The 23,501-nt window shown below is 38.8% G+C and overlaps 1 protein-coding gene and 1 long non-coding RNA gene across 2 annotated transcripts; one reads left to right on the top strand and one right to left on the bottom strand.

Annotated features, from left to right (window-relative positions):
• Positions 1-477: 477 nt before the first annotated feature.
• Positions 478-7,017, bottom strand: LOC135199580 (uncharacterized). The gene is made up of 4 exons (XM_064227736.1): positions 6,969-7,017; positions 2,423-2,535; positions 1,484-1,680; positions 478-882 (listed from the first exon to the last, which is right to left on the bottom strand). Exons 1-4 carry the CDS (start codon positions 7,015-7,017, stop codon positions 858-860), a joined length of 384 nt encoding a protein of 127 aa, XP_064083806.1. The 3' UTR covers positions 478-857.
• A 4-nt stretch (positions 7,018-7,021) lies between these two features.
• On the top strand, positions 7,022-9,346 carry LOC135200008 (uncharacterized). Its single transcript, XR_010311171.1, has 3 exons — positions 7,022-7,134; positions 8,325-8,521; positions 8,655-9,346. It is a non-coding gene; the product is annotated as an uncharacterized LOC135200008 (long non-coding RNA).
• The last annotated feature ends 14,155 nt before the right edge of the window (positions 9,347-23,501 follow it).

The raw sequence follows: 23,501 nt of genomic DNA, 5'->3' as shown, positions 1-23,501 counted from the left end.
GAGAGATAGATAGAGAAAGAGAGATAAATCAAGTTATGACACTTGGCTTTCCAATAAAACCTTTTTGATTTGTTTATCAATGTTCTCTCTCGATCATCAGCCAAAAGATTTTGGGCTGGGGAACATCATCTGGCAACACTGGTTATTGACTGACGCCTATTTTCTCTTAATAAATGTTTTGATTCTTGATCATAAGGGATTTATGCTTATTTGCGGCGTCAATGAAGGATTAACTTAAACCAAACTTTATGCAAAATAATTCCTTTACTTCTCATCTGCAGAACTGATCTTGTTTTTTTTTTTCTATTCATTTTTAAACATCAGAACAGCTTCGTATACAAAATAATGTACAACACATTCACACAAATAAAAAAAATGTCGAAATCATCGTTGGTGAAAAGTGAGTTTGTCCGGAGAATATTGGCGAGAGGAACAAGGTTCGGTCGGTCGGTTTCTGTTTGTCTGTGAAAAAGAGGCGAGAGAGAGAGAGAGAGAGAGAGAGAGAGAGAGAGAGAGAGAGAGAGAGATAGTATCCCAATGAAATGATTTAGGGGTCCTAAGGACTTAACAGATTCAATGAGACTAAATAAAGACGGGACCAAAGAATGGAACAGATTAGGCCTATAACGAGATTGACTTTCAGGATCGCGAAGGAAAACGCTTCATGCATCCCAATTCCCGAAGGACGCCGACGACGAAGGATCAAATCCTTTATGCGACAGCGACTGGTTCCGCTCTGCGCTGCTGCTCGGCGAATCTGATCTGCTCGATGGCGTGGGCGGGGAGTGGGTGGGGGGTGGGGAGGACGTCCCCTTGGGGCCTGAAACCGGCTTCGTCGGCCACGTAGGTGATTTCGACTACTGCACGTCAGGAAGAGTGAATCTGTCGAGAAATAAGATTGAAAATTGTTTAATTGACAAGACAAAGGGATCATTCAAATTAATGTGTAAATGGTGAATATATCTAGAATGAACTACAGTAAACATATTCGATATTTTGACAGATGATTAACAATCATCTGCTATTTAAGAAACGGCTACAGTCACTGCTGCGATGATTCTTAGAGGAATAGAGATGGCAGTGTTGAATATGCACTGATTGGGCCTCAGAGAGAGAGAGAGAGGAGAGAGAGATGAGAGAGAGAGAGAGAGGAAGAGGAGAGAGAGAGAAAACACTCAATTCCCAAACTAATATGAACCACTTTTCGTTAAAATGGTTTCAGTTTCGTTAAAGAGAAACCTTTACCTTCTGTTTTAGAATAACACTGGTAACAGTCCACTGTCTCTCTAGCTAGTTCATTCATACACTGAAACATGGATGCTGATTTGATTATTTATAAACTTGAAAATTAGACCAATAAATACATTAGACAAGGTCTTCAATAAAGAATTTTGTGGAATCATCTGAAAGCGCTGCATATTAACTGACATGTATTTACGCCGTTGAATCTCAGTTGATGCCCCTGGTGAGCCCTTAAACATACCTGTAAGATCCCTCGATGTTGACGGAGCCCGCTTCGTTGGGGGTTCCCTCAGCTTCTATGGAGGTGCCGTCGCTCAGTTCGAAGTTGTAGTTGAAGTTTCCGTCGCCATGGTCGACGCGTTCGTCTTCCACGATGGAGGCGTCGTGTTGGGGTCTGGGAGCAGCCAAGGCCATGGCGACCAAGCAGGCGACGACGATCTGCTCCAAGGGAATGAGACATCAAAGGGTTAATTCGTAAATCTCTTGAGAAAAGGATGACGACGATAATTAAACCCACACCAATATCTGCTGCAGTAAAGCATAGTGTGCTTACATAAACTTCATAAGCACGTAAATGAAACACTAAAAGAAGATATATTATTATCTCTTCTGCTGTATTATTTTTATTTTCTGGGTTCATAGTTTTTCTGTATTATTAGTAAAACTTTTGATAGTATTAAGCTTTCGATTTCTCCCTTTACGTTCACCTGAACAAATGTTTAAAATTCGTACTTCCCTTTGTAAATAATCCCCAGGCATACGAATACACGAATCCCAAGTGGATTCACAATTTCACACTCGAAATGGTTAATTCCTTCTAGTAATCACAGACTAGCTTCTTCTTGGACTGATATTGTAGGTATTAAGATTTTACAAATATTTTTCTTTTAGGTTTAATGAGATTGTAAATAAATCTAACAGTTAAGAACGCTGCCGATGACAGTGTTGATAAGACATTGCCAAAATGGGAATATGACCCCTCGGGTTTAAACTTAAATTATTGTCAACCAATTTTCTTAGTTTAGGTGAGTATGCGTCTCAAAACTAAAAGGGACGTCTATTCTCTTATATTTGATGTATTAGAAGACCCCAAACCACAAACTAAGCCTAAAAGTTCACAATACTCGACCACAGTCGAGGAACTTCTATAAAAACCACCGGAAAGGCCCAAGAGTCTCACCAGCTTCATGTCGGAGGATGTGGTGCTTGGCGGTGCTTCCAGGACAATGATGCAGGAAGCAGGAGCCACTTGTCCCTTATATACTTGGGAGACTGTCAGCCTAAATGAGCTCTCTGCAAATTTAGGACTTTGATGTTTGTATAATTTTTAATCGGCGTGTTTACCGTTAGTCGTCCTTCCTTCCAAGCAAATTTTTCCTCCTCCATGTTCGTGCGCGACTGGGCATTTTTCCTTTTACGAAGTGGCTCTTAATACAAGCAAGACCGCAGCCATCTGAGCATTAATATTTATATCATTTAAAGCCATATAAAAATCTCTCATATTTTCAAACTCTTGGATGGAATTTTCAAGTCTCCATAAATGAGGACAACTTTTATTTTGGAATTTCCAAAAAGCGATCGCTTTGCTCCCAATGAAGTTCATCGAATCTTTATAATATTTCAGATGAAGGAATTAAGCGTAAATCCAGTCGTACCAAGATTTGTAAAAGTACCCTTTTAAATTATGCCTTGGCTAAGTTTCTGCTTCCTATCCGAGGTTGTTTAGAAATTAATGGATAGAATATTGCCACAAATAATCTCAAAGTTGCTATATGAATTCAAATATTTGGACGTCAGTAAAATCAATGATGTAAATTGTATATTATAGAAAAAAAAAAAAAAAAAAAAAAAATCAAAGAAAATCGAAAATTTATAAGAAAATAATTGTTCAACAGAACTCGTCTCATTATTCGAGTACAATTGGGTGTACAGATAATTCTCCAGTATTTTCTTCAATCCTTTGATGTAGGATTGTTTTGCCAAATAAGCACAAATTTATAGAACATAATAACTGCAACTTGTTTACGCTTTATGAGCAAGATTTTTTTAAATTTCTTTTTAAAGGACTGAAACATTTGAGCGAAATATTTTCCTTTCGTTTAACACGTTAGAATTCATGGCTAAGATTTTCTGGTCTCTTTCTAAGGACGATTTGATAAAAAAATAAATAAAGTCGAGGGTTGTGCTTATATGAATAACAGCTGCCATGTTCATTAGAGTTGTTTAAGGGAAAATGAAAAGAAAGGACGTAGCATTGTGCAAGACAACATTCGACTCAAAATGCGCATGCGATTTTTTGTAAAAGAAAACTATCGAGATATGTCTATCTGTCAGCACTTTTTCTATCGGCCAGCAGACCTTAAAAACTTCTGAGGCTAGAGGGCTGCAAAGTGGTATGTTGATCATCCAACTTCCAATCATCAACCATGCCAAATTGCAGCGTTCTATCCTCAGTAGTTTTTATTTTATCTAGGGTTACAGTTAGCCATAATCATGCGTCTGGAAACGTAAACAACACAGGCCACAACGACTGGCTAAGAGTTTCATGGTCCGCGTATCATACAGCATTATACCGAGACCACCGAAAGATAGATCTATTTTCAGTACCCTTGATTATGCGCTGTGCAGAAAACATGATTCCGCCGACGACACTTAAGTGCATATTTTGCTTGTTTTCATTTGTACATAAGCTGAGAAGATGATTTTATGTTACATTATATTTAATAAATGAATTCTGAGGAAAATCATTTTTTCAGCAGTTTATAAGACAGTTTTGCGTTAAATTCCAACCTCAAAATGTTTGTATGGAGCCTTTCACTGTGTGGTTAGTCTACATGTACAAGTGGAAGTTATCCCGCAATGATTAAGCGCATGCGCAGGTAGGAACTCCGAATGCTGCTTGATGAAGAATCATTTTCTGAACCGCAACCCCTTTCCCTCCTTTTACTGTGCCTCCTTACACATTCTTTTCTTTCCTTCTTACTTTCCTCACCCCTCTTCTATCAACTGATTCATAGTGCGACTGCTTTGAGGTTTTCCTCCTGTTACACCTGTCAAACCTTCTACTGCCAGTTTCCATTTCAGCGCTGAATGACCTCACAGGTGCCAGGGGTTGTTGCCCTCTGGCCTCAATTCTCTATTCAATTCAGCCCAGCTCAACTTCACTGAAAAGCGACCGTCATTCAGTGACTATAAACGCAATATGATCGGGAGTGTTCACTTTCTTCCCCTGTAGCCGCAGGTGTGTACAGGAACCTAACCAGACAGGGAAAGGCTACATACAGACATTTTGAGGCTGGAATGTAGTGCAAGACTGTCTTAGAAACTGCTGAAAAAGTGATGTTCGTCAGTATTCGTTAATTGATTATAATAATGTAACATGAAATTTCCTCCTCAACCTATATACAACTGAAAACAAGTAAAAATTGCACCGAAGTGTCTTTGGCGCAATCGTGTTTTCTGTACAGCGTATAATCAAGCCCACCGAAAATAGATCTATCTTTCGGTGGTCTTGGTATAATGGTATAATGCTGTATGACCCGCGGACCATGAAACTCTCAGCCAGTCGTGGTGGCCTGTGTTGTTGCGTTGTCAGACGAACGGTTATGGCTAACTTTAACCTTAAAATGAAGTTAAGTATATCTTAGTTTTACCAGACCATTGAGCTGATTAACAGCTCTCTTAGGGCTGGAGCGAAGGATGAGATATTTTACGTGGCTAGGAACCAATTGGTTACTTAGCAACGGGACCTACAGCTTATTGTGGGATCCGAACCACATTGAGAAATGAATTTCTATCATCAGAAATAAATTCCTCTGATTCTGCGTTGGCAGAATGGGGAACAAACCTCGACCCTGAGATCGGTAGTCGAGTAAGTAACCGACTCGTCCAACGAGAAACTACCTTAAATAAAATAACAACTACTAAGGCTAGAAGGCTGCAATTTGGTATGGTTGATGATTGGAAGTTGGATGATCAACATACCAATTTGCAGCCCTCTAGATTCAGTAGATTTTAAGATCCGTGGATGGATAGAAAAAGTGCTGACGGATAGACAAATCCATCTTGATAGTTTTTTATGCAGAAAACTAAAACTTATTGTATTGTATCACATTTTCACAAGCGTCCGAAAAAATGCATATCTCTTCCATCAGAAATAAGATTTTCGTCAGTCTGATAATTACGTATACGCATTTTGATGCTTTGTCCTTTCTCTTCATTTTTCCCCAAATTTCTGATTTTCACTACCAATTAATCAAACAACTTTAAGGAACACGACAGCTGTTATTCACGTTAAATATTCATTAAGAACAAGACATTATTTATATGAGCACAACAACCCATGACTTTATTTTTTTTTATGTAATCGTCCTTAGAGAGGACCAGGAAATCTTATCCAAGAATTCTAACGTCCTAAATGAAAGGAAAATATTCCCCTAAAATGTTTTAGTCCTTTAAAAATAACTGTAAAAAATCTTGCGCATAAAGCGTAAACAAGTTGCAGTTTTTACATTCGATTGCTTTGTGCTTATTTGGCAAAACAATCCTACATCAAAGGATTGAAGAAAATACTGGAGAGTCATCTGTACACACAACTGTACTCGAATAATAAGACGAGTTCTGTTGAACAATCAGTTTTCTCATAAATGTTCGGTTTTCTTTGATTTTCTATAATATACACCATTGATTAGTACTGACGTCCAATCGTTTGACTTCATATAGCAACTTCGAGATTATTTGTGGCAATATTCTATCCATTACTTTCATTGGGAACATTGCCAAATTTCCCTTTCATTCATTTCTTTCACGATTAGGATATACGTCCGTCCACAGGTCGATTCTTACTGATACTTTTTCTAAACAACCTCGGATAGGAAGCAGAAACTTAGCCAGGCCTTAATTTTAAAAAGGGTAGTTTTACAAATCCTAGTACGACTGGATTCACGCTTAAATCCTTCATCTGAAATCTTATAAAGATTCGATGAACTTCATTGGGAGCAAAGCGATCGCATTTTGGAAATTCCATAACAAAAGTTGTGCGTGTCATTTTATGGAGACTTAAGAATTCCCTCTGAGTGTTAGAAAATTTGAGAGATTATTATATGGGTATGAATATTTAAACTCGGATATCTGCGGTCTTACTTATATTAACAGCCACTTCACAAAAGGAAATAAGCCCAGTCTTTAGGTTTCTTTTCTGAGGAAATATGAAATTGAATTACTAAAAGGAGATCCGTTTATCGTAGCTTACCAGTCAAAGACGAACGACGAGGAAAAATTAGCTTTGCAAGAAGGACAACTAATCGTATATTCATTGCGCGTAAAGGATGAGCCCATCCAGACATCTCTTCAGAAGTAACGGTAAACACGTCGTCTAAAAAGTAAACAAACATCAAAGTCCTACATTTATTTATCGCTGACCTCCACGTCGTCGTAGGACGTGGCACCACCGCTGGTGAAAGTGTTGTCATGACCCGTCGGATCTCACTGACCACTGCTGGCGCCAATTCATTATTCGGACCGATTAGCTGATTGATTGATTTGTATCATAAACCGTCGCCACATGGATGATCTGCGAATCCGCCTGGAATGCGACATATCTCGCAACTTGTCGCCAGAGCGGACGGCGACTTTTTTTCGAGGACGCTCCTTGACTGGAGGGGGGGTTTACACAGATTGGTTGGAGAGCGTTCCGAGGGAAGGGGGAATGCTGCTCACCCGTTTACCCTTGACGATCTCGAAGTTCGGGGGAGGGGGAGAAGGAGGGGGAGACATTTGGCAGAGATTTAGGCTTACACAGTCTCCCAAGTATATAAGGGGCATGTGGCTCCTGCTTTCTGCATCATTGTCCTGGAAGCACCGCCAAGCACCACATCCTCCGACATGAAGCTGGTGAGACTCTTGGGCCTTTCCGGTGGTTTTTTTTATTTTAAAGAAGTTCCTCGACTGTGGTCGAGAAAGTGGAAACTTTTAGGCTTAGTTTGTGGTTTGAGGTCTTCTAATACGTCAAACATTTCATGAGAGAATAGTCCCTTATAGTTTTAAGACGCATAGTCCCTCGAAATAAGAAAATTGTGTGACAATAACTTCAGTTTAAATCCGAGGGGCCATATTCCTATTCTGGAAATGTCTTACCAACACTTTCATCGACAGCGTTCCTAACATTTAGATTTATCAAACCTAAAAGGCAAATATTCGTCAAATCGTAATACGTAGACTTGTGTATGCCAATATCAGTCCAAGAAGAAGCTAGTCTGTGATTACAACAAGGAATTAACAATTTCGAGTTTTGGAGTTTATTTACGAACGTAAAAGGAGAGATCGAAAGCTTAGTACTATCAAAAGTTTCATTGTTACTGCAGATGTCATCAGGAATGCAAAAAAATCTATGCACCCACAACAGAGGGGTGAGGGCATCACCTTCGAATAAAAGAATAAAAACTATTGACAAGTTAATGAACGATAGGCTGCCGAATTTATTCTTTCGTTAAACATTTCCGCAAATATGTCATGTTCGAAAATAATAAAATGGTTGACGCTTGAATAGGACATTTCATTAACTTATCTCTGTTCCATTTGGATGTTAAGTCTTCTATTTTATGTCTAAGTGATGCATTCCTCACATTTGGTATGAGATTTTCATTCATACGTTTCATTTTACGCAAATCGTTACTCTCTCCCATAACTTTCTCTTCAACAAAATTCAGAATTAAAGTCCCAGTAACCATTACAAGTATTTATTGCTCAGAAACCACATAACATAGAGTAATGCAGTTTTTTTTTTTTCATTTTTTATTTTTGTAGAATGAATGCTCTGACTGTAAACTTGAGGAAACATAGACATTCTACAGAAAACTGCATTATGTTATATGGTTTCTGAGCAATGAGTAATGGTACTGTGAATTTATGGAAACCCTGTATATCTTCTTTTAGTGTTTCATTTACGTGCCTATGAAGTTTATGTAAGCAGATATTGGTGTGGGTTTAATTTCGATAATGCTGGTTCTGGGTCGATTCCGTCGTCGTCCTTGTCTCGAGAGACTTACGAATTAACCCCTTGATGTCTCATTCCCTTGGAACAGATCGTCGTCGCCTGCCTGGTCGCCATGGCCATGGCTGCTCCCAGACCCCAGGAAGACGTCTCCATCTTGACAGATGAACGCGTCGACCAAGGCGACGGAAACTTCAACTACAACTTCGAACTGAGCGACGGCACTGCCATAGAAGCTGTGGGAACCCCTAACGACGAGGGCGCCGTCAGCATCACGGGATCTTACAGGTATTAATACCAGGCACAAAATCCCGTTTTCTTTGCGAGCGATTAATTACAGGTTATCGAATCCCACGAGTTGATCATGAACTGAAGTTACCTGGGTAATTACTAATTAAATTATTCTTTCTTTTCTCGACAGATTCACTCTTCCTGACGGTGCAGTAGTCGAAATCAAGTACGTGGCTGACGAAGCCGGTTTCAGGCCCGAAGGGGACGTCATCCCCACCCCCCACCCACTCCCCGACCACGCCATCGAGCAGATCCGCTTCGCCGAGGAGCAGAGAGCGGCTGGAGTCACTTTCGAATAAAGTTTTCGATCCTTCGTCGTCGGCGCCCTTCGGGAACTGGGATGCATGAAGTGTTTCCTTCGTGATCCTGAAAGTTCTTTTCGTGTTAAGGCCTAATCTGTTTCATTCCTTGGTCCGTCTTCATTTAGTCTCGTTGAATCCTTGTCTCCCGAATTCACTAGTACTAAGAATCCTAGTACTATGAACCCTTAAATCATCTGAATTCGATTGCATATATCTCTCTTTCTATTTACACACACACACACACACACACACACACACACACACGTATCCTTCCGTTATCGTGCTGTAAATAAAGCGTGGTCCTCAGTCGATCAAAAGGCTATAGTACTATCAAGACTCCATCAACGATCTACGAGTCAATTTCTCTGTCTCGTCGCCTCCTTTTTTTTCCCACAGACAAACAGAAACCGACCGATCCTCCGCTCTCCGTCCCGCCAACGCTCCCTGAACCAAACTCACTTTTCACCAACGATGAAGTCAGTTCTGCTGATGTGTTGAAAATAAAATTATTTTGCATAAACGTGTCGTCTTAGTTCTCCTTTCATAATGTTTCCACATAATTTGAAGTAAGAAGGTATACACATTATTAATTTGGATACAGAAGCAACATGTATGAAATTGCTCTCGGGCTAACTTACATATTACTTGTCGACGTTGTATGCAATATACTGCAACAATACTGCTCAATGTTGTGGCCATAAATAGATATATTTTGACAAGCTTGTAAACCAAGTTCATTTACGTAACTGATAAAAGATGGCGATGCATCCAGTTTAATTGTGAAAAATTAAGACATCCCCGATAATATGATTTATTTTAATTTTTTAACAACGCTAACATTTCTCTTCATCTTGTGGGAGGTTTACACCCTGTTATTATTGGGCTCTCTTACCGAGTGATGCTCATGTTGAAGTGAAACTGGGAAACACGTAAGAAGAAACAGAATTCCCAATGCTAGTTGACTCTCGCCGCTTTAGTCAAACCGATTGTTTACGTCCCCTTTACTGCATAGCTTTGGAATTCTTTCTCATCTTCCGTTATCCCTAATTAAAACATTCTTTCTCATACCGTCTTTTTTTCACCTTTGAGTTTATCCCTTTAGCCTTATCTATACTCTGTTTTTTTCCATCTGTCCATCCGCCTGTGGTGTTTTTGTATGGTAACACTGCGTCCCAGGCTTTAAATAGTCACGGTATGTGTAAGTTTTAGGTAAATAAAAGGATATCTAGGTGTACATTTGCAACTGAAAAGTGTTTTAATAATTTACTGTATGCCAAGTACACCGTTAATATTCGAAATGGAATATTATTATTATTGTTGAATGTAAGCTGAATGTAACTATCTAAAGCCCGGGACGCAGTGTTACCATACCGAAACACCACAGGCGGATGGACAGATGGAAAAAAACAGAGTATAGTTGGATTCTTATTCGAGTACTGTAAATGATTGGAGTTGGGGGAGCCCGTTAATCATCATGGGCTGTGATGCAGAAAAGCTTCATGTTTTAGCAGATCGCCTTCCGTTCTGAGAGAGCGAACGGATATGCACGGGCGCTTTCAAACATGCCTATGTTTTACAACTGAACCTCCTGTATCTAGCTTTTACTTTAATCCTTTATATAACCCTTTGGTTACGTAGCTTAAGTCTCAGTGACCTATTTCATATGTTATCAATGGAATAAAAAGCTCATGGCCATATTTAAGAGTGCAAAGCAATTACTAGTACAATGTTCAAAGTTAAACCCAGTAATGTTGGCGTTAAAAGTATTCGATACCACTCCAAAGGAGTGTCTTAACGTATAGACTAGTGTCATGCTGTTCATCTTTGAGAGAGAGAGATAGAGAGAGAGAGAGAGAGAGAGAGAGAGAGAGAGCAGTTAAATAAAATCAATCAAAATCTACTTTGACATCCATGAATAATTTTGTTAGCTACGATAATGTACGACTAGAATGAGCATGAAATCAACACCACCCGTGACGCTGGATCAGCCACTAATTCCCAAACATACATACTCGAGGAATAAAAATAGTCCTTATAAACATACATATAAAAAACATGGGTATTTCTTACTTTCTCTCCATATCTCAGTTAAAATAAATCAAGAGGACTTGTTCATTCGCATTAAACGATGCGTAAACGAACCTTGTATAATTTAAACAACAAAAATCTTCTGAAAATAAGTGACGGGATTCCATGGGGCACGGGATCACTGGGTTCTGGCGAACCCACTTGGGGAAGGGCTCATTAGGCATGCCACTGGAATCCCTACCTAAAGCGGGAGACTCAAGTCTTGGAACTGGAAAGAACTCGTACTAAGGAATGTTATTCCCTGAAATCAGAAGCCAGTTTCAGAACACGAAAGGATTCGTATTAGGGAATGTCATCCTCTTCAATGAGAGCCAAAGATTGGAAAGACCTCGTACTAGGGAATGTTATTCTCTAAAACGAGAGCAGTCTTAGGATTGGAAAGAACTCGTACAAGGGAATGTTATCCCATAAAACGAGAAACAAAATCATAAAATGTAATCATTCGTACTAGGGAATGTTATCCAATAAAACGAGAAACAAAATCTTAAAATGTAATAATTCGCACTAGGGAATGTTAATCTCTACAACGAGAGACTAAGTTTCAGAACCGGAAAGAACTCGTACTATAGTGAATGCAGCGATTGGTTCTGTTGGTTCCATTTCGCATTTAGGGGGGAGGAGGAAACTGTCCGGAAAGAGTTATTTTTGGATAATGAGTCTGCGTGTCTATAAAAGGTTTCTGGGTCTTGCTTGCTACATCAGTGTCCTGGAATCTCTGCTACGCTTCGCGTCCTCTTACAACATGAAACTGGTGAGTTTCTTGGGACGTTTGGTTGTCCCGGGTCCGTCATCTTACCACTCCCAAAACTTGTTATAAAGTCCCCAATTATCTCAAATTGTGATGTTATGTGTGATGTCAATGTGTAGGGAAACAGCTGACATATGCCACATGCTCACACACATACACACACAATTCATATTTTGCACACAATAATTTGGGAAAAAATCACAGAGCCAGAAGTGGCGTAGTATGAAAATGCAGAAAAAAAATTTTTTGATCAAGAAACAGTTAATCTAACAAATAAATGCTTATACAAATAACCAGTTGCAGAAATACATATAAAACCAAAAAATGGTTGCGCATGCGTCTAAAACGGGTGAATGTGTTGAAAGTAGCATCCATGGGGGTCTGAAATACAAGGGCAATATAAATAGACATCTACTATGCATTCAAGACTAGAAGGAAAGGTTAAATTCGCCAGAAGTTAAATATTTTAATGAGATGAACTATATCATCATTGGGTGACCTAACCAAAATTCAGTTATGTTATAAACATTGAGATTAATGTTTTGTCAGTACTGCTAAATGAAATATACCAAACTATTAAACTGGACCACTTGATCTTCAGCAAGCAGGTTATTTGGACCATAGATATATCTATGATTTGGATGGTTGGCATACTTTAAGATGGGCTTATGCCAGCACAGGCTCTTGGCTGAAGGTAGGCTATACGTGTGACAAGATAATGGACGTTTTAGAGACCAACCAGCCAAGACAAAATATGTACTATTGCCCCAATGTATTTTTTTCTTATTTACGTACGAATGCACAAAGTTCTTAAACCTTTACAGAAACACACGCAAACTCAACATTAGTCTTAGTTCCCAGTCACGTTACGATGGAGATTTGGCAAATGGAGCGTCCAATTGTGTCGAGAGAGATAATTACGCAGATGGTGGTATCCGTCATGTCATCGTGATGTGGCTTACAACACGAAAGTGATGGAAATTCAACAAATATTTCATGAATTGCATCTCAAGCGGATAAATGACAAGAGATGTTTTCCGTATCAGCGACCTTGGGAGTTGTGACGACGGATAACTTAGACTCAACATGCAATTAGTCAAATCCACATCGTACTTTTTTCGCTCTGTCTGTGTCTGGATTTTCAGTTTTTACTTAAGTTCTGAGTTTGTTTGTAAAAGAAAAGTAAAGAAAGAACCCATACACAGTGCTATTCATACACTTGTTTGCTGACGCTACACAGCCAGCGAAGAAAAATGTTTAAAAATACCAAATGTGCAAATGAAGAAAAAAAATGTTTTTACATTGTTAACATGTATAAAACATATTAATGACGAAATGGCTTATTCTGACGTCATCTCGAGATGTTGGAATTAACTGTACTAGCAAACTTACCCATCTACGATGGGTGATAAAATACGGGTGCAGAAGTGAAAAATTTATATGTACTATTTGTTCAGCAATATTAAAATAAGGGCGATTACACGAAAAGTCTCTCTCTCTCTCTCTCTCTCTCTCTCTCTCTCTCTCTCTCTCTCTCGTAATGTAATTCAAGGGACGATCACTGAACGCAGAGAAATTCTTATTCATTGTTGTTTTCCCCTCTTTTAACTGATATTGCCTCCTCTCTCTCTTCCCTACGATCTTCTCGCCATCTCTCCGGCGGCTCTCTCTTATCTCCGATCTTCTATCTTCTCCTCCCTCCTCATACTTCTCATTAATTAAAGTAAGGAAGGGACGGTCAATGAACATAAAGAAGTTCGTATTCAGTTATTGTTTACCTCTTTTAATGATTCTCTCTCTCTCTCTCTCTCTCTCTCTCTCTCTCTCTCTCTCTCTCTCTCAATGTAAGTCAAGTAACGAAGACGGTGATGGGATTATCGGATTACTTAGCTCTCAAATCACAAATTATCTCCTCTCTCTTTCTCTCTCTCATTTTTCGATAGCAAGATAACAAAATTATAAAATGGTAGTGCATTAATGTCGTTTAAATGGCTCTCTCTTCTCTCCTCTCTCTCTCTCTCTCTCTCTCTCTCTCTCTCTCTCTCTCTCTGGCTCTGCCGGGTGACTTTCATTTAGCGGAACAGGGATCTTGATTGGTTCGTTTCTTTGTCAATTACTTTGCACGGTGATACGAATAATAAAGTATCTTTCTTTTCATTATGTTACTGCAAAGACGCAACTTGTATGTCAGTGCGTTATGGCCACTGATAAATTCTCCTATGATCCTGTGTCTTCCAAAAAAGAGTAGAAAGTAGGAACTTGTCAGATTCCTTTTTATTATGTCCATTGGCAGGATCGAAATTCCGAAGCAACATTACCGGGCAGTACTTCTTCAACGTTATTTTGTGCATTGGCAGTCCCGATGGATTAAAGTTATTAAAAAAATCTTGCGGATATTGATGATAATTTTCATCTTCTATTGTGTCCGAGCTGAAATATTCGCGACTTTCTCCGGTGGAAGTTGTACAGTAATTATGTAAAAAATCGTAAAGTAACTAAGTCTACGGGAATAACCAGCCTCGATTCACGGCCAGAAACAGCTCCGTTTTCAGGAATCTTCTCACCCCCACCTCCTACAAAGGAGGGGGTTAGGTTGGATGAAACCCCATTACAAACCATCTTAGGGATCCCCACCATAACCCTGCCAAGTTTCATGCCCATCTGACCAGCCGTTTAGACGTGATTGAATGACAGACAGACAGACATTATGCCCATTATAGTATGATGAAGCGTGCAGCACAGTTAAAGATGCTAGGTTAGGTTAGGTCGTGTTAGGCCAACTTCAGCACTTACCATTCACGAGATGAACATTCGTTTACCATAAATACGTTTCAGAAAATGTTAGATAAACTGATAATAACATACCCTTTCCTATGTGATTCATCTTGAAGCAGATCATCGTCGCCTGCCTAGTCGCCTTGGCTATGGCTGCCCCAGGACCCCAGTTCGTTAGACCCCAAGGCGCTAGGCCCACCGTGACCGTCTTGAGAGACGAACGCGTCGACCAGGGGAACGGAAACTTCAGGTACGCATACGAACTCAGCGATGGCACCGTGGTACAGGCTGTAGGTACCCCTGGGCGGGATGGGGCTGTCAACATGCAGGGATCTTACAGGTAGAGTGAGGTTTCGTATACGTAGAGATCCTAGAGTGTAAAAGAACTGTCACTATACTCGGTTTTTTTCCATCTGTCCTGTGGTGTTTCCGTATGGTAACACTGCGTCCCTGACTTTAGATATACTCTGTTTTTTTTCATCTGTCCATCCGCCTGTAGTGTTTTTGTATGGTAACACTGCGTCCCGGGCTTTAGATAGTTACATTCAGCTTATATTCAACGATTATAATAATATCATATTTCGAATATTAACGGTGTAATTCGCATACAGTAAATTATTGAAACACTTTTCAGTTGCAAACGTACACCCAGATATCCTTTTATTCATCTAAAAAACTTACACATACCGTGGAACTATTCTAAAAGCCCGGGACGCAGTGTTACCATACAAAAAACAAAAAACCACAGGCGGCATGGACAGATGAAAAAAAAAAAACAGAGTATAGTTTTACATTCAGCTTACATTCAACAATAATAATAATATCCTATTTCGAATATTAAAAAAACGGTGGTACTTCGCATACAGTAAATTATTAAAACACTTTTCAGTTGCAAATGTACACCCAGATATCCTTTTATTTACTTAAAACTTACACATACCGTAACTATTTAAAGCCCGAAATGCAGTGTTACCATACAAAAACACCACAGGTGGATGGACAGATGGAAAAAAAAAAAAAGTATAGTCATATAAGCATATAGGCCTAACTCACCGATTGCGTGTATTTTTCGCACGAAACGTGATTTGAATCCACAAATACATTTTCTGTCGTTGTCAAATCATTAATTAGATATGAAAAGTCAGGTAATTTCACAGGAAATGTAGTTTGTCTGCTCTTCATTACACAGTGTTTACTTTCACGGATCTGTATACGATTTTGAAGCATTCGAACCTCACATGAAAAAGTTCTCTTTCATATGTTATCCATTAATGTCTCTGAAACTGAGGAGTCTTGCCATCACGTTTGTGAAAGATAACCTACTGCTTTTCATGAAGGCTAAAGATAGATTATTCTCTCTGTTATATCCTCGTCCTTCTGACTGATTAATTAATGTAAATAACATTTCGTCAAACAGATATGTTCTCCCCGACGGAAGCGTTGCCGAAATCACCTACGTGGCCAACGAGAACGGCTTCCAGCCTAGAGGAAATGTCATCCCCACGCCCCCACCCCTCCCTCCACACGCCATCCAGCAGATCCGCTACGCCGAGGAAGAGGCGGCCCGAGGAGTCGTCTATGAATAAGGACTCCTTCCTTTCGTCCTTTGCATCCTCCTGGAATTATGGCATTAATTCTGAGACGACCTTTTTCAGCGTCAATCGGTATCCATTCTTAATGTATCTTTCGTGTACTGGTCCAAACCTTCTGAACCGTAAAGCTGACAGATCTCTAGACTATGCTTTTGATTGCAACTGGTACTCTCTCTCTCTCTCTCTCTCTCTCTCTCTCTCTCTCTCTCTCTCTCTCAAATAAAGTGATGATATCCTTGTTTTGGAAAGACAAAATATCTTTAGTGATGATGATTTTGGATTTTTTTTTTTTTAGAACTAACATATTCACAAGAATTCTTTCCCTGTCTCATTTCTTCTTCTGTTAACAATAATAGTAATATTTGGACACATTTGATTTACACTAGCAAAGAAAAGCAGCAATGTTCTATGTACAAACATCTAATAAAGTAGACTTTATGATGTAGACTGATCACTAAAAATTGAATTGTCCCTCTGTATTTACAGACTAAATGTCTAAAAATTCGACAGACGAAAAAATTAAATTATGAACAAAAATTGTTTTATTAATTTTCCATTGGTGCCTTATTCAACAAAATTAACAGGTTTTTATCTTCAGACATTGCTAGGTTAAATATAAACTGATTTAAACTGTGCAGCCTTAGACCTATTTAGTAGCACGAAAACAATTTTTATTTATGTTATGAGCATTCATTTATTTAATAATGATAAGTTTTGAATGCCTATTAACATGCAGGTATTGTATTTCAGTAGGAAATAAGTACACAAACAAAAGGTAGATAAATACACGAATCAACAAAGAAATAAAACCGCTAGTCTCATCGCCGATTAAGATGTGTCAGCGTCAAGCATACACCATTTGGACTTTCATCCGAGCGCAAGGTCGGCCAAAGGTGTAGGTACCTGTCGAAGGATTTTGACAGCTGGAGAAGCCCTCTACGTGATCCTCATCGTTAATGGCTTTCTTAGCGGCTCTTCTTCCCCTTTTTGGGGAAGGAAAGGATTCTCGTATTAACGATGATTCCTCATGATTAGGTTGCACTTGTCACACAGGACACCTATGTGTATTTTATGGCGTTCTTAGGAGATTATGAATTAAGGAAGACCTTGGAGGTATCCAATGCTTATTGATTTGTACGATGCGACTTCTGCGGTTATGATACTTCTGTGTAAGTACGTAGGGGTACTTGGGTTTGAGAGGTTCGTGGCCTAAATTTTGCAATGGAAAATAATCAGGGTTCTTTAGAATTTAAACTAACTGATAGCCGGATAAAAGTGGTTTTCACAGAGGCATGAAACTTTTTTTTTTTTTTTCCTATTTTTTAGACTAACCGTCACTCTCACGTAAACAGGTCTCAACCAAAGACAATTCTGCAGTTCCTTTATAATGGATAACATTTATATACCCAATATTTTTTTTTATTACGGGAAGCTTCAAGCTTAGGGGGAAAATCCCGTGCCGGTAAATTGCTGGCTTAATCTTAAACATAACTAACAATGATATGAAATCCTGGACTGTGCCATAGTCTCTTGGTAATTGCCTTCCACGGTACTGAATTAGAGTGTCTTTATTTATTTACTGATTATGCATTAATGATCACGTTATTGCAAAAATGAATTCAGTTTTCCCTTTACTTGCATTTTTCATCGCTTATTGATGAAAGCAACTGATGTTGCAACTAATTATATTGAGATGAATTGATCCCCAAAAGAGGGATCTTTATTTCCCTTATACAGATCATATACTTGTAGAACTCTACGGTAACGAAACTACAGTTTTCACCTGGATTAAGGGTCACACAGATACCATAATTAACGTGCTACAGAAGACAATCATAATTCTCAGTTCATAAAACAAAACAGCCTCAAACTACATCTTAAAAGCAAGGCTGAAAGCGACGCCTCTTAGTAAACACACTTCATGTAAGCGTCGGAGAGAAAGAAGAAGACGGCTAGGCGCATCGTTAGCCGTTGAAGAATTCAAACAATGAAACCTTGGCCCTAATGGCCAGGGAAGAGCGGGAAAGCCGCAAGAACATGAAGCCATTAATGCGCAGTGTGGTTTCCTATTCCATAAAGGCAGTCGTAAGCGTGGGATACCTTTTTTTATGCTTTTTTTTTTTTCATTGTGAAATTAAGGTGGTTCTGTGTGAAAGGAGAATGGCTTTGATGTTTATGCAAAATATCCAAATGGCTCTTTATAGATAAAAGGAGATGTTTCCAGTTAACAACTCGGATAGATAAGGAGATAATTCATAGATAGGTAGATAAGGAGATATCTTGATAGATAGATAATTGGATAGATAGATAGATAATTAGATAGATAGATAAGGAGATTATTTGGCAGATAATTTGATAGATAATTAGATAGTTAGATAAGGAACTAATTAGATAGATAATTGAGATACTTTGGCAGATAATTAGATAGATAGATAAGGAGCTAATTAGATAGATAATTGAGATACTTTGGCAGATAATTAGATAGATAGATAAGGAGCTAATTTGATAGATAATTAGATCATTATATAAATAGATGGATAACTAGATAAGGAGATAATTGGACAGATAATTAGATAGCTAGATAATAGATAGATAAGGAGATACTTCGATGGATATCTAGAAAGATAACAGACAGCTAGATAATTGCATAGACATAGAGCTACATAGATGAACAGATATACAGATAATTAGACAAATATATAGAAAGAAAATAGATAGATAAATATACAGATAATAGGTGGATAGATAGACAGAAAAAATGAATATATGGAGAGACAGATAGATAATTAGATAGAGGGTAGGTTGCTCAGTGTGTAGGAGGTTCAATATACCACTGGTGATCCCTCTCCATAAGTGGATGAATCGGGCAATAATATGGAAGTTTACAGTACAGCGGGTTCATCTGCGGTTCAGGATCTAATGTATAATACGGCCGTGAGTTCGCGAGCCACTGTGTGGCGGGGATGTGGTTTCCCATAGGTTTCCATTGTTTATGAGCTATGCTGGGATCGTGTATGGAGCCACACACCAACGCCACGCCACACTGTGGCGCCACAAAGTGGCTTGCGTACTCCTGGCTTGAATGTGGCAATGATTTTTGTGTGTTTTTTTATTATTATTATTCTCTGGAGCAGCCTCCTGTGTGTGTGTGTGTGTGTGTATTTGTGTGTTTTATTCATCCATCTAACTAATATCTCAGCGGGAATGAAATTATCAACTTATAAAAAAAAAATGTAAAGCCCGTACGTCATCAAAGCCACCCAAAATCATTCATTTGTTTTGCCTTTTTATGTTCTTCTCAACAAATCCCAACTCTTTTATTCAAAGAGTAAACACTTTTGCGATAACATTCGCCTTAAAACACAATATGCTTGACATTCTCATTCCTACTTACGTTCTTATGAGTCTTCTTATCTTTATCATCTTCCGTCCCATTGTTGGGATATCAAGGTTCCTCAACTCTCTAGTCATCCGTTCATTCTTTGCTTGATTTCCCATCTGTCTTCCGGGCGTCATCCCATCCTTCATCGGGTTTATATGCATTCAAACTTTTTTCTTAAACGTTTTCGACTTCTATGATTTGTCAGTGGTTCCGAGAACTGTGACATTAGGTTGCGTTCACTTCGTCGTTTCTGATCTTGGATGAACTCAAAAAAAAAAAAAAAAATTAAATAAAAGGACTTATTAAATGAACATTTTCTCATTCAGTAAATATGTCTGTTGTTGTTATGTATTTTCGCAACTTCCTCCGGTGTTGTCGAAATGTTTATAACCATAGGTGCGTTAGTATGCACCTTTTATACATCGTCAATAACCTATTTCCAATATCCGGGAAGACTCAGAGTAAAAAAAACTACAGACTAAATATAACTATATATATATATAATATATATATATATAATATATATATATATATATATATATTCGGGCTACAAAAATACTTAATATCTAATTCGCTCTAACCTCGGAATTGATATTGTTTTTTCATATATGTACCGAGGGGAACTTTTAGTTGATAATAATTTCATCCCCTCATGGGATCGAACCACCGTCAGTGGACGGGAACGAAATCAAGACAGCAGTGACGTTATTTTCATCAAAGCGGCCAACATAGAGGCTATAAGTTTATATCGATTCTGACCATTACAAATCAGCGTCGAACTCGGTGTTTTTCGTAATTAGAATCGATATGAAACCCCCTCAAACCATATTAGCCAATTCGAACGTTTTGACCCACGTAGCCTTGTTATGATAACGTCACTGGCCTTCTTGATTTCGTTCCCGTCCACTGGACGGTGGTTCGATCCCATGAGGGGACGAAATTATTATCAACTAAAAATTCCCCTTCGGTACATATATGAAAATATATCAATTCCGAGGTAGAGCGAATTAGATATTAAAGGATATTTGTAGCTCGAAAGATTTATATGAATTACGGTGATGTGATAATTTATATATATTTGTATATATATATATATATGTATTATATATATATATATATATATATATATATATATATATATATATATATATATATATAAATATATATATGTGTGTGTGTGTGTGTGTGTGTGTGTGTGTGTGTGTGTATACATGCACAACAAATTTTAAGAACCAAACTGTAGAAGAGGTTAATTTTTTATTTTTTTATTTTATCTTATTTTATTTTTTCATTTTTAACAAAATTAGGGCTCAGAATCCTTCTCTTCTCAAGTAATGGAAAAACCGAAACTGTGATTAATTCAGACTGATAAATATAATATTTTTTTTTACAATACAAAAAAAAAATTTCATACAAGCAGTAAGACTTAGTAGACAGGCAGTTTTTGTCTTATAGACATAACCAAACCTGTCTATTCATACCATAATCGTTATTTCAAGAACTGAAGAGGGCAATGAAATGATGATTATGCAAAATGATATTTTTATTTTCGTTTGCAGCGATGTTATTTCGAAGTAACATTTTTTTTACGTTGACAGAGCATCAGAAAGCATCACATACTACATGCACTGTACAACTTTTTTTTCTTTTCTTTTAAACAGGATATCTTGAATTATTACGAGTGAAACTCTCCAAGAAGCGTCGCGGGTAACAGACATATTGGTCGGTCGATCGGAAATTAGACAACTCATTATTTATGACGAGAGAAGAATAAGAAGAAGAAGAAGAAGATATTTATAACTGACGAATGCAAGAAATAGCGGAACACGAATGATACAGGTTACAGCATCGTAGAATTTTGACGGATGATACCTGTCAAAACATCGAAGAATTGTCAGACAGAGAGAGAGAGAGAGAGAGAGAGAGAAGAGAGAGAGACTCCAGGAGTCTAAGTCGTCAAAAGGGCGAGAACGAAGCTCTAGACGCCTCACTCGAAAATCTCGCCAAGGGCTCGGCGCTCCTCGGCGAAGCGGATCTGCTCGATGGCGTGGGCGGGGAGTGGGTGGGGGGGTGGGGAGGACGTCCCCTACTGGCCTGAAGCCTCTTTCGTCCGCCACGTACGAGATTTCGACCACGTCTCCCTCAGGGTGAACGTACCTGTGTTGGAGAAATTGTTATCAGCTTTTGCCAGTTTGCGCAGCTTTTCAAAACGTATCCGAGTTAAGTGTGGAAATTTTGGTGAATAAGTCTGTGACTCGTGTCTGAATAAGCGAGAAGAGAGAGAGGAGAGAGAGAGAGAGACCCGAGAAGATGAGAGATGAGAGAGAGAGAGGATATTAAAGTTATACGTAATTAACGGAAGCAGGAATAGGCTGAACACTAATGATACACGTTAGAATATCGGAGATTTTAGAGAGAGAGGAGAGAGAGAGAGAGAGAGAGAGAGAGAGAGAGAAAGGAATAAATAAACTTATAATTGACGGATGCAAAAATAAGCTGAACACTAATGAAACCGGTTAGAGACCATCGGAGGATTTCTGGACAGGAGAGAGAGAGAGAGAGAGAGAGAGAGAGAGAGAGAGAGAGTGAGAGAGAGAGAGAGACCTACTGAATCTCACCTGTAAGATCCCTCAATGTTAACACCGCCTTCTTCACCGGGAGTACCCGAAGCCTCCACCGCGGTGCCGTCGCTCAGTTCGAAAGCGTACCGGAAGTTCCCATCGCCCAAGTCGAAACGCTCGTCCTTCTCGATGGAGGAACTCGTGTCTTCCAGGGACTGGGGAGCTGCTAAGGCGACGGCGGCCAGGCAGGCGAAGGCGATCTGTCTCGGGAGAACCCAAATTGAGAGAACTGGGAAAAGTTACATTTAGGCTGACTGGTACTACTGCCTTGAACACAGGAAGGTGAGTTTTGGTGTTACAGGAAGGAGGTATACGTAATGAAGCAGTATATACGTATATAGTATAGAGGAAACCTGCCATTTTATGGACAATTCACATTGGGGAGAATTACATTTAGGCTGACTGGTACTACTGCTATGAACACATGAGGATGAGTTTTTGGTGTTACAGGAAGGAGGTACGTAATCAATTAATATAATAATATAGAGGAAACCTGCCATTACCCTTTCTGGATAATTCACTCTGGAAAGTTACACTTTGGCTAAGTGATACTAATGCAACCCTGGTCATAAGAGAATGAATTCAGGGTTGCAGTAGTACCAGTCAGCCTAAACGTAACTCTTCCCAGTGTGAATTGTCCATAAAGGGTATTTTATGATATATATACTTGGAGGATGACGATTTTGGAAGGATTATCGAAGAAAACTAACTTATATTCTTCAAGGCTTTTCGTCAGTCAAAATGGCCCACATTCTTGACTACAAAATCACATTCTGCCGATAACTCGAAAAGTATAAAACAGATGGCTGTCGAATCATCTACAATTAAATCTTAGTTGCATAACTTCTTTAATCTTTTATCTTGCTATCATCCTTTCATCGACAATCTCAAATAATAAAGAAATCTCGTAGCGTTTAATGAAGTTAGCGGAAACCAGGTATCATCGATTAATTCAATTTAAAGTAATCCATTTGTCCAAGATAAGTGGTAAGCTTCTTAAGATTGTTTTAATCCATGTCAATATTTTAGTTCTCGAATATATACAGAAAATTAGTGATGTCTTATTCCTTAGAACAAGTAGATTGGAAAAGTGTAATCGCAGAATATTTAAAAAGTGTTCAATGCACAGCTCAATCTCAAACCAAAAACTCCGAATCTCAAATTATTATTCTCCGAAAACCTTTGAAACTAAACTACTCACCAGTTTCATGTCGGCGTAGTAGATGTGGCTACTGGAGGCGCTTGCTGGAGAATGCTGTAGCAAGCAAGCACTACAGGACCTTTATATATACGCAAGCGCATTAGCTCGTGCAAACAAATGCCTTCAGTAACTGTTACTTCGTGAACGCCATTTGTAAACAGCAAGCGCCATGTCCAGGATTAACTTCAGGCTGCCTTCTTACGCTCAAGGACTGTCCTGGAATTGTAACATTTGCTTTAGTAATTGTCTTAGACTGATAATACTATGG

Source organism: Macrobrachium nipponense, chromosome 26 (genome assembly GCF_015104395.2).
Source record: "Macrobrachium nipponense isolate FS-2020 chromosome 26, ASM1510439v2, whole genome shotgun sequence".
NCBI classification, from domain to species: Eukaryota; Metazoa; Arthropoda; class Malacostraca; order Decapoda; family Palaemonidae; genus Macrobrachium; species Macrobrachium nipponense.
Note: the sequence above shows the minus strand (reverse complement) of the source record. Positions and strands in the feature narration are given on the sequence as shown.